The 12,166-nt window shown below is 39.6% G+C and overlaps 1 protein-coding gene across 1 annotated transcript; it reads right to left on the bottom strand.

Annotated features, from left to right (window-relative positions):
* Positions 1-3,710: 3,710 nt before the first annotated feature.
* Positions 3,711-4,658, bottom strand: LOC148775676 (olfactory receptor 4A47). Its single transcript, XM_088843518.1, has one exon. It carries the CDS (start codon positions 4,656-4,658, stop codon positions 3,711-3,713), a length of 948 nt encoding a protein of 315 aa, XP_088699644.1.
* Between the last annotated feature and the right edge of the window lie 7,508 nt (positions 4,659-12,166).

The following is a 12,166-nucleotide window of genomic DNA, read 5'->3' as shown; positions in this document are numbered from 1 at the left end:
GAAGGCTGAGATCTGCGTGTTCAAACCACTTCTCTTAAAGCAGATAACCAACAAGGTCCCCCTGCTCAGTACGGGAAGCTCTATGCAGTGTCATGTGGCAGCCTGAATGGGAAAGGAGTTTGGGGAGAATGGATATGTGTATCCGTGACTGGGTCCCTTTGCTGTCCACCTGAAATTATCACAACATTGTTCATGGCGGTGCCTTCATTTTCAGTCATTTCAGCCATGTCCAGGTCCTTAAGAACCGTGGACTATAGTCCACCAGGTTCCTCTGTCCATGGCATTATCCAGGCAAGAATACTAGAGTGGGTTGCCACATCGTCAAGGAATCTTCCTAACCCAGGAATTGAACCCTTGTCTTCTGAGTATCCTGCATTGCAGGTGGATTCTTTACCACTGAGCCACTGGTGACACTCATTAATTGGCTGTACACCAATAAAAAATATAAAGGTTTTAAATAAAGAAGCAGTATTACAGAAAGTGAAACTAAATTTTAAACAGTGAGATAATAAAATTATCTTACTCTCAGAGTTGGCAGGAGCTGTACTTAGAAAACTTTAAAATTTTCACAAGAATTTTTATGGCAATACTATGTTAAAAAGGGCCTTTGAGAGCTTGCCCTCTTCATCCATATTTTAATGGGGAAGTTTCCAATCTTTCAAAGTTGAGGATGATGTTAACCGTGATCTGTAAATATATGAACCTTATTATGTCAAGGTACACTCCTTCTATTTCCAATTTGTTGAGATTTTGTGTGAAATGGTGTTAAATATGTATACCATCATGAACAACCCAGGAGAGATAAAGAAAATAATTCCACCTATAAGCACATCATAAAGAATAAAATAGTGAAGAAAAAACATAACCAAACAGACAAAAATCTTATAAACTAAAAACTGCAAAATGTTACTCAGAGAACACACACCCATATATGGAAAGAAATTTATGAATTGAGTTATTTAATAACATTAAGATGTTAATGTAACTGTAAATGACCTACTGATTCAGTGCAATCCTTATCAAAACCCCAAAAATGTTTTTGGCAGAAATAGAAAAATTCATGCCAAGACTCATATGGAATCTCAAGGACTCCAATTTTTTCCAAAACAATCTTGACAAGGAGAGAGAAAGTGGTCAGGCTAATATTTCCTGATTCTACATTACACAAAACAATGGTAGTCACAGCACCAGTTTTGGAATAAAGACAGACAACAAACTAATAGAATTAAGAGAGTCTGGAAATAAACCTTTTATGGTGCTTAGATAATTTTCGACAAGGGTGCCAACGGCATTTAATGGGGAAAGGATATTACACTGAGTGAAAAAAGTCAATCAAAAAAAAATGAATGATTCCGCTTTACATGAGGCACTTAAAATAGTCAAGTTCACAGAAAGTAGAATGGTGATTGCCTGGGGCTCACTGAGTGGAGATGGGAGATTTTATTTAATAGCTGTGGAATTTCAGTTTGGGAAGCTGGAAATGTTCTGCCGATGATAGACCATGGTATTGTTTGCATAACAGGATGCATTAATGCCACTTTAATATGGTTAAAATAAAAAATTTTGTTATGTATATTTGACCACAATTTTTAAAATAAGTTTAAGAACTAAGGTAATAGGAGCTTTCACGGTGGCTCAGTGGTAAAGAATCTTTCTGCACTGCAGGAGATGCAGGAGACACGGGTTCAATTTCTGGGTTGGGAAGATCCCCTGGAGGAGGGCATGGCAACCCACTCCAGTATTCTTGCCTGGAGAATCACGGACAGAAGAGTCTGGTGGGCAACTGTCCACAGGATTGCAAAGAGTCGGACTAGACTGAAGAAACTTGACATGAACAGACACCACTTTTGAAGAGCCTGGAGCAAAAAGCAGAGAGAACAGAGAAACGTAGGGTACTGTGCCTGCCCCCTGCACACAGTACCACCTAAGGAGTTGTTTGTCCTTGCTACCCCCTGCTGCAGCGGGGACCTCAAGAAAGCCTGGCCTGAATTTCTTGTCTGATCTCTAATCAATTTCTATTGATTAAGGAGGTCAAGAACCCTGGGCAGTAAAAAGGATACCAGTCCAGAACCCTCTGGGACCTGAAAGCACTCAGACAACACAAGTTCTGGGGCCCTGGGCCCCCTCAGCCAGAGACCCTGGGACTTGGCTCCACCACCAGTGGGCTAGCCCTAGCCCAAGGTCTTGGTCTCACCCACCAGTGGGCAAGCATCAGCCCCAGGACCCACTGGGCCAAGGCCCCACCTACCAGACCGTGGCCCTGATGCCAGCCCAGTCAACCGCAGCCCACTCACCAGCAGGCCAGCACCACCCGGGACACCCTGGCCTGGCCATTCTACCAACCAGCAAAATGACACCAGCTCCAGGACACCTTGCTTTGTGACTAGCCAGAAAGATATGTTATGTGTATAATAGCAAAAAGTGTCATTTATTTATTAGACAATTATTTCATAAAAACCAGCATGGAAAGGATCAACAATTAAATGAATAGATAAAAGAGATTAACAGACAATTCTAGGGGGAAAAATACAAATTATATCAAACAAGTGAAAAGGTGTCCAAACCCAATTATATCAAAAGGATTTGTGGTAAATTATAAAACCAAATTTAAAATAAATTTAATCTGATTATCACATGCCATCAGTTATATATCAGGACTGATTTTGAGAATGTGGACAAAAATATTCCCACAGACTGTGGACAGGAATGTAGTTGTTTGTACAACTTCAAAGATGGCAATAGCTGTGACCATCAATATTTTAAATGCATGTATTTACCTGAGTATATATTCAAACACAACACATGTATCAACAATTTCACTTCCAGGAGCTCATACGTGCACACATCCAAAAATATATTTTTATTGCAAAATTACTTTTCATAGAAAAAGTTTAGGAACAACATGGAAAAGAATGGAAACATTAATTTCAGTATGCCTCTATAAAGGAGTATGATGTAGTACGAGAAAAATTAAGGATTAGATCTAAATGGACTGCTAGGAAAATACTTCGCAGATGTTACTAAAAAAGCAAAGTTTACCTACACAGAAAAAAAACTACATGTATTTAAATACACTTGCTTTTACATAGGTTATTACCAGATGGATCTTAAGAAATAGAGTGCCCCTGCAGAAATGGACTAGAAAATATATTGAGAGATAAATGGGAAATGTATTCTACACTTTCTCCCATTTTGTATGATGTGCATTTTTACTATTTATTATTATCTATTTCACTTCAATTGTTTAAAAAATTTAGGCTTACATGAAAAGTTTTGTGTATAATGCAACTGAAGTTTTATAAAGAACAGAGTATATAGCATTAAATACTTTAAATAGCATAATAAAAAGAATAACTTAAAAGACAAGATCTAAAAATAAATACTGTCTGGAAAAAATTTAAAAAGAAAAATGTATAAATTGGTTAAAAATTGGTGTAACTATATAAAATTTCCTCACTAATCTGTTATATGATATTGGCTCCTTCAATATAAGCCTTACATCTTTCTAGGTACAGTGATAACAAAACATTACAAACCTTACATTCTACCATGGAGAGGAACTATTCATGTTATTAACATCACAGCTGCATAGTTATAGTATAACTTTTTATATTATAATTATAAATTCTTTGAAGGAAAAGAAATTCACATCAGATTTGAGAAAGCTACCGAATTGCAAGGAAGTGGTCTCTGATGTCAAAAGACCCTCTTCATGGTGGATGATGCTCTTTTTTACCATAAAATGCCATGTTCCTTCTCCAAAGCTTATTCATGGCATTTGTCATCTCTGAGTTTCTCAGAGTATAGATTAATGGATTCAGCATGGGGGTTATGACTGTATAAAACACACTCAATGATTTGTCAATGGGGAAGGTCTTAGCAGGTCTCACATACATGAAAACGCAGGGAACAAAGAAGCAGACAACCACAGTGAGGTGGGAGCCACAGGTCTGGAGGGCTTTCCGCCTCCCTTCCTGACTCAGGTTCTTCAGAGAGTGCAAGATGACTCCATAGGAGACGAGCAAGAGCAGAAACACAACAGTGCAGATCAGTCCTCCATTTGCCGCGACTAAGAGGCCGATGATATAAGTGTCAGTACAGACCAGCTTCAATAGAGGGTACATGTCACAGAAAAAATGATCAATGACATTGGGGCCACAGAATGGGAGCCCAAAAATAGTGCTAAGCTGAATAATTGAGTGCAGAAAACCTCCAACCCAGGACAGCACCAGCAGCACAACACACACCCATTGCCTCATGATGACCAAATAATGCAGGGGCTTACAGATGGCCACATAGCGGTCATAGGCCATCGCCAGCAGAAGGAAGACCTCGGATCCACCAAAGAAGTGCTCTGTAAAGAGCTGGGTCATACAGGACTGGAAGGATATGGTATTTTTCCCTAAGAACAAGCTTGAAATCAGTTTGGGAGAAATAGACGAGGAATAAATGACATCCATAAATGATAAACTAGCAAGAAAGAAGTACATCGGCGAGTTCAGGGTCTTACTAAACGTTACAGTCACCACAATAAGCGCGTTGCCCAACATGGTCAAAATGTAGAAGAACAAGAACACAACAAAAAGGACTTTCTGCTCCTTTGGATTCTGTGTGAGGCCCAGGAGGACAAAATGAGTCACATTGCTTCTTGGTTCCATCTATTCCCTACAGGTGCTGGCTTCAGATTTGAGGAACAGTTTACCTACAAATCAAATCAAAAAATTAAAACACCTTTACATGGATCATAAGCTTAACATACTTTATTCACTCAATGTGCTAAACCTGACATTAGGATCATAAAGTCAAATAATGTTTCCCTATACTCAGTGATTAGATGTATAATGAGGGGTCAGACCATACCAACTAATTTTATAAGTGTTCACTATAAATATATTCATGGAGAAGGGTTCACATTTCCAGAATGTCTATAGTCAACTCTGGATCTGGGAAGGTTTCTCAAAATGCTTCAGCTGAGTTTTATAGGAAAAGTGAGATAATAAGAGTGGATAAATAGGGAATTCCATGAAAAGATGAACCAGGTATAAAATCACAAAAGTGAAATATTTAAGAATCACTTAAGGTAACTTACACATTCAATATGTGTAATTGATGACGCATGATATAGGATGCTTGGGGCTGGTGCACGGGGATGACCTGGAGGGAGGATATGGGGAAGAGGGAGGTGGGAGGGGGATTCAAGAAAGGGAACACATGTACACCCAGGGCAGATTCATGTCAATGTATGGCAAAACCAACCAATATATTAATGTAAAGTAATTTGCCTCCAATAAAAAAAAAAAATTGGGAACACATGTACACCCGGGGAGGATTCATGTCAATGTATGGCAAAACCAATATGATATTGTAAAGTAATTAGCTTCCTATTAAAATAAATACATTAAAAAAATAAACCAAAGTAGGGAGAAGAAATTTAGGAATAAATGTGTGTATGCAACTATCTAATTGACATATCCAAACAGATATAAATTTAGTATTTATTAAAATAAATTTTAATCGTATTTATTAAATTTATTAAATACATTTTCAATATTCCACAATTAACCTATTCCTTCCTAAATGTTCTCCATCTCATTATGTGGTAGAGAATAGTTAAATAAAAGGAAATATTAAGATTGTAAGAATATCTATCATTTTTATGCCAAACTATATGTTAGATGTTATCTCTGTGCCTGGACTTCTCAGATAGCTCAGTGGTAAAGAATCTCCCTCCAAGCAGGAGACAGGGGTTCAACTCCTGGGTTGGGAAGATCCCTTGGAGAAGGAAAGGGCAACCCACCCCAATATTCTTGTCTGGGAAATTCAACGGACAGGGGAGCCTGGTGGGCTACAGTCCATGGGGTGGCAAAGATTTGGATATGACTTAGGGATAAATAGATCTCCATGCTTACACTGATGGTTTATATCTCCATATATGTATGTATAAGTGCATGTACTCTGTGCACTTATAAAATCACATTTAACGAATAAAATTTAGTCTTCACAGTAAGAAATAGTTAACTTCATTTTTTAAAGAAACAGGCTTATAATATTTAATTTTCTCAAAATCATACATTTTTCAGTGAGAGAAATTGAATTTTAAACTAGTTCATTTCAAAAATCTTATGATTCTAGGAAAAGGTTTTCAACTTTTCAATTCTTATAAATCCAAGTTTGCAATTTCCTACATAGTAAATAAATTTATACAACTGAAAAATCTGGCATCTACTGTTAACTGTTACAAATTTACCTTTTGGATTCCTGTTCACAGCCAGCAAGTAGCCTTTTCTACTATCCCATAAAGACATAGAAACGTCTTCAATCCAGTGTGAACACCAAGGACAAAAATCTGCATTATTCCTAAAAATATATTTGATTTCACATGACTATGTCAGCCCATTTTCTTCACAGAATCTTCTAAATATTTCAGAAAAATGTTATTACTCACACTGTAGACATGTTTTAAAAGAATTCCCCCAAAATTCCATATTACAAACAGGAAAACTACTTTTTCCAGCTTAAGGTAATTAAAACAGCAGACAAATCTATGTCATCTAAGTTAACAACTATTCGTTGTTAAGGAAAACTATTTGTTCAAAATACTATTCAACTATTTGTTGAAAAGGAAATTGCTCTAGTAACTAAACTGTTTTCCAGTAACTTCAATAAAGAAAATACACTACGCAGCTTTTTTCCCTACCTCTTTCTATCGTGTTAATATAGCAAAAGAAACTGTGCTGAGATTTTGAGAGCTCATTACTGAAATAGTTATTGCAACTCCTAAAAAAGGTATAACAGTTCTAAAGAGGGTAGCGTCATCTCCCTGACAGAGGCAAAGATCATGGGCTCTTATACCTTCTAATCAGATATATCAAGTCATGAATTTGGATTGTGTCCAAGACTGCTGCTGCTGCTGCTGCTGCTAAGTCGCTTCAGCAGTGTCCGACTCTGTGCGACCCCATAGACAGCAGCCCACCAGGCTCCCCAGTCCATGGGATATTCCAGGCAAGCATACTGGAGTGGGTTTCCGTTGTCTTCTCCTATCTAAGACTGACTCTTGCTTAATTATATTCCCTGTGATTTTCCACCAAATCTTAACAGAACATCTCTATGTAAAGATACTGTTAGACCAATGACATAATTGGGGTCAGGAAGATGTAACAGGGAGAAAAACAGCTTTAGAACCATTATGGAACTTTTGCCAGTAGAGAATAAAATATTAGCCCTGTCATTCGCTGCAAGACAAATGAATTTATCACTTATTTTCCTATTTATCCATAAGAAGATTTTCTTTCTTTTTATCTAATTCTTAATGTTTTCTGCCTGTAGGTGTGGGGCTGGGTATGATAAAATTTTATCTCCAGTTTAGATGCAATAACATTATTTATCCAATCTATTTTTTTAAGTTTTATTGAGGCTTACTTTGTGGCAGGCTTTATACTGTGAGCCAGAGAATAAAGCATCAGTAAAGAGGGGGAAAAAATCAGGATAAAAGTGCTGCTGCATTCACCTTGTATATAATACAGCCAGTCATTTAAAAATTGAACAATGTCCCAGGTGGTGCTAGTGGTAAAGAACCCACCGGCCAGTGCAGGAGACTTAAGAGACCTGGATTCAATCCCTGAGTAGGGAAGACCCCCTGGAGAAGGAAATGGCAACCCACTCCATTTATTCTTGCCTGGAGAATCTGACGGCTAGAGGAGCCTCATGGGCTACATCCATAGGGTCACAAACAGTCAGACACGACTGAAGTGACTTTGCACACACCCAATAAGGTAATGATAATCTGTGATCCAGGCAATTAAAACAAAACACAGGGAACTGTGACAGAAAGTATGAGGGAGAGTGTCCAGTGGACAACAATAAAATGTCTTTAGAAAGGGTAATAATTCTAGCTGAAACCCAACCGATGAAAAGCAATTGCAATGAGAACAGTGTTCCATGTCCTAAGCGCCGATGTTGGAGTAACCTAGAGAGTTGAAGACACTGAAATGTCATTGTGCCTGAAGTGAAAGGGGAAAAGGAGAGGGCAGAGCAGACTGACACTGAAGAGGCAGACAGCACAAGAAGCCTGAAGAGCAGCACAGATCTTGGTTAGGAACTTGGATTTAGCTTAGCTTAATGTTTCTTTAAAATTAGAGGGAGTTTCCCTCGTGGCTCAGACAGTAAAAATCTGCCTGCAATGCAAGAGACCTGGGTCTGATCCCTGGGTCAGAAAGATGCCCTGGAGAAGAGAATAGCTACCCAGTCCAGTGTTATTGCCTGAAGAATTCCATGGACTGATAAGTCTGGAGAGCTCCAGTCCATGGGGTCGCAAAGAGTCAGACAAGACTGAGTGACTAAGCACACAGGCAAAGTAAGATTAGCAATTTTTTCGTTAAGGAAAGCATCCATCTCATAAACACCTGGAAAATTAAGGAGGTAGAGCCTCTTGAGAAGCTACCAAATGCTATGCTACAGTACGATAGTGCCAGGATATACACATAAAGAACTGCTCTACCCATTTGTGCTTCTGAAGCGAAAACTAAAGTGTTCATCGCCCAGTGGTGTCTGACTCTGTAACCCCATGGAACCCACCAGGCTTCTCTGTCTATGGGGTTTCCCAGGCAAGATTACTGGAGTCAGTAGCCATTCCCTTCTCCAGGAGATCTTCCCCACTCATGGATCAAACCCGCGTCCCTTATGTCTCCTGCATTGGCAGGCAGGTTCTTTACCACTAGCGCCACCTGGGAAGCCCAAACAAGTTACTACAATGGACATGAGTCTGAGCAAGCTCCAGGAAATGGTGAAGGACAGGGAAGCTTGGTGTGCTACAGTCCATGAGGCTCAAAGAGTCAGCCACGACTGACAACAAAGCAGGAATTCAGTAAAAATAAATAAATAAATAAATAACTATAGTAGTCAAAATTATTTTCTCTAGATTCCTTGTGGTCCTCTGTTTCTGCTTTTCTTTCTGCCTATAAGGTAGAGACATAAACGTTTGAATTTTTCTAGAAAAGAACAACTGTCTATGAGATAAATGAAGCCCATTTTCTATCCCCAACTGTAGTGAACACTGGGAGTGTGTGATTACCCAAAACTCTCTTCAGGGCAACATGCATAAGTCGTTAGTTTCCAAAGTATAAACCCATTTTCCCTGCCTAAAATCCAAAGAGCTACATTCCCCTGTCCTCCTGCAAACTGGATGAAAATATTTGACTTAGAATCTGACAAACAGCAGCATTTGTGCAAGGCTTTGGGTGGATACTAGTCACCTGAGCAATTCTGAGAATCATATTGATTCTGAAGTCAAGGAAGTGGTGGCACTTTTGTCGTTTAGCCAGTGATAGCACGATTGGCATCACTAGGATGGCATCTCCCTACGCATCCCTGTCCAGTCCAGATGTGCTTCTGCAAGTTGTTAATTTTCACACAGATTAGAATCTATGGTCCAAGTCCTTCTAGAGATCTTTAAGCCATTTATTTGCATATCAGTTCAGTTCAGTTCAGTCACTCAGTCGTGTCCGACTCTCTGCGACCCCATGAATCACAGCACGCCAGGCCTCCATGTCCATCACCAACTCCCAGAGTTTAATATACTAAATACTAAATTGTTTTGTTTTAGATGTTAAGTCATGTCCAGCTCTTTTGCAACCCCAGGGACTGCAGCCCACCAGCCTCCTCTGTCCATGGGATTTTCCAGGCAAGAACACTGAAGTGGGTTTCCATTTCCTTCTCCTTCTCAGGGGGTCTTCCAGACTCAGGGGTAGAGCCCACGTCCCCTGTTTTGGCAGACAGATTCCCTGTGCCACCTGTATTAGTTCCTGTCAAATCCAACCCTTTGCAACCTCATAGACCATAGCCCACCAGGCTCTTCTGTCCATGGAATTCTCCAGGCCAGAGGACTGGAGTGGGTAGCCTTTCCCCTCTCCAGGGAATCTTCCCAGCCCAAGGATTGAGCCCAGGTCTTCTGCATTGCAGGCAGATTCTTTACCATCTGAGCCACCAGGGAAGCACTGAGCCACATGGGAAGTCCATATATATACATATATGTGTATATATATATTTATGCATCCATATATATATAGTCATGCACATATATATGCTGGTGTTGGAGAAGACTCTTGAGAGTCTCTTTGACTGTGAGGAGATTAAACCAATCAACCCTAAAGGAAATCAACCTTGAATTTTCATTGGAAGGACTGACACTAAAGCTGAAACTCTAATACTTTGACCACCTAATGCAAAGATCCAACCCTTTGGCAAAAAAGCCAACCCTTTGGAAAATACTCTAATACTGGGAAAGGTTGAGAGCAGGCAGAGAAGGGAGTAACAGAGGATGAGATGGTTGAATGGTATCACAGACTCAATGGACATGAATTTGAGCAAACTCCAGGAGATAATGAAAAACAGAGAAGCCTGGGGTGCTACAGTCCATGGGGTCGCAAAAAGTCAGACACAACCTAGTGACTGACCAACACAGCATAGTTAAGATTATAATAACAGTGAATTTTTATGTTAATAATACAGCAATAATAGATGGCAAACTTTTTTCTTTTTCAGGAAGATATAGAAAAAAACAGGGAATCAGAAAAGATAAGCCAGAATATTAGAAAGTTGTGGAAAGAGAAACTGGAAAATAAATACTCTAAGATTCCTATTTTCCCCAAATGCTTTATTTTGTTTTGAAATTTCATGGGCAGTGAACAACTGCATTTTAACAAGAAACCAAACTGATTCTGACAGTACTCCAACATGTGACCAACAAATGGGCAATAAATATATCTAAAATGAATATTTTTGTAATGATGAGTTCCTATTAGGGCCTCTCTTCAGATTTCCAAATGTCAACATCAGTATACCTCTGACAAACAGTGGTCCCTTGGTCCTAAAAATAGAAATTATCTTTAATTCTTTACCATTCCTGTAAATATATAGTTCACTTATTTTACTGTAGAGCACAGGGAACTCTGCTCAATGTTATGTGGCAGCCTGGATGGGAGGGGAGTTTGGGAGAGAATGGATACGTGTGTGTGCGTGGCTGAGTCCCTTTGCTATCCAACACTGTTAATCAGTCATCAGTTCAGTTCAGTTCAGTCGCTCAGTCGTGTCCGACTCTCCGCGACCCCATGAATCACAGCACGCCAGGCCTCCCTGTCCATCACCAACTCCCAGAGTTCACTCAAACTCATGTCCATCGAGGCGGTGATGCCACCCAGCCATCTCATTCTCGGTCGTCCCCTTCTCCTCCCACCCCCAACCTTTCCCAGCATCAGAGTCTTTTCCAGTGAGTCAACTCATTGCATGAGGTGGCCAAACTATTGCAGTTTCAGCTTTAGCATCAGTCCTTCCAATGAACACCCAGGATTGATCTCCTTTAGAATGGACTGGTTGGATCTCCTTGCAGTCCATGGGACTCTCAAGAGTCTTCTCCAACACCACAGTTCAAAAGTATCAATTCTTCGGCGATCAGCTTTCCTCACAGTCCAACTCTCACATCCATACATGACCACGGGAAAAACCATAGCCTTGACTAGACGGACCTTTGTTGGCAAAGTAATGTCTCTGCTTTTTAATATGTTATCTAGGTTGGTCATAACTTTCCTTCCAAGGAGTAAGCATCTTTTAATTTCATGGCTGCAATCAGCATCTGCAGTGATTTTGGAGCCCAAAAGAATAAAGTCTGACACTGTTTCCACTTTTTTTCCATCTATTTCCCATGAAGTGATGGGACCAGATGCCATGATCTTTGTTTTCTGAATGTTGATAAAATAGAAAGTTTAAAAATGTATTTATTTATTTGACTGCACCAAGTATTAGCTGTGGCATGTGGGGTCTTTATTTAGTTGCAGTGTGGGAACTCTTAGTTGCTGTATGTGGGATTTAGTTTCCTGACCAGGAATTGAACCCAGCACCCTGCATTGGGGGCACAACTCTTAGCCACTAGACCACAAGGGAAATCCAACTCTTTATTCTGTATCCTCAGAAATGCAAAAGTAAACAATGCTGTGAGATAGTTCTGAATCAAAAGATGACTTCAGAGGGGAAATTATGAAAACAACAGAAAATAATCCTAACACTTACTTGATTTAAAAATTAAAATTATTTTATTTTGTTTTCAGTACTTCCCCTCTGAAGTCATCTTTTGACTCAGAACTTCTTCAGAGCAGTTTTTGCCTCTGCATTTCTG

The sequence above is a fragment of the Moschus berezovskii genome, chromosome 14, assembly GCF_049115385.1.
Source record: "Moschus berezovskii isolate FMDL1 chromosome 14, NW_MosBer_1.0, whole genome shotgun sequence".
Lineage (NCBI taxonomy): Eukaryota > Metazoa > Chordata > Mammalia > Artiodactyla > Moschidae > Moschus > Moschus berezovskii.
The sequence above is the reverse complement of the archived record's forward strand: the minus strand, read 5'-3'. Positions and strand labels throughout refer to the sequence as shown.

What these genes read in the sequence shown, in the direction of transcription:
- LOC148775676 (XM_088843518.1), bottom strand. Translation starts at nt 4,658, where the DNA reads ATGGAACCAAGAAGCAATGTGACTCATTTTGTCCTCCTGGGCCTCACA.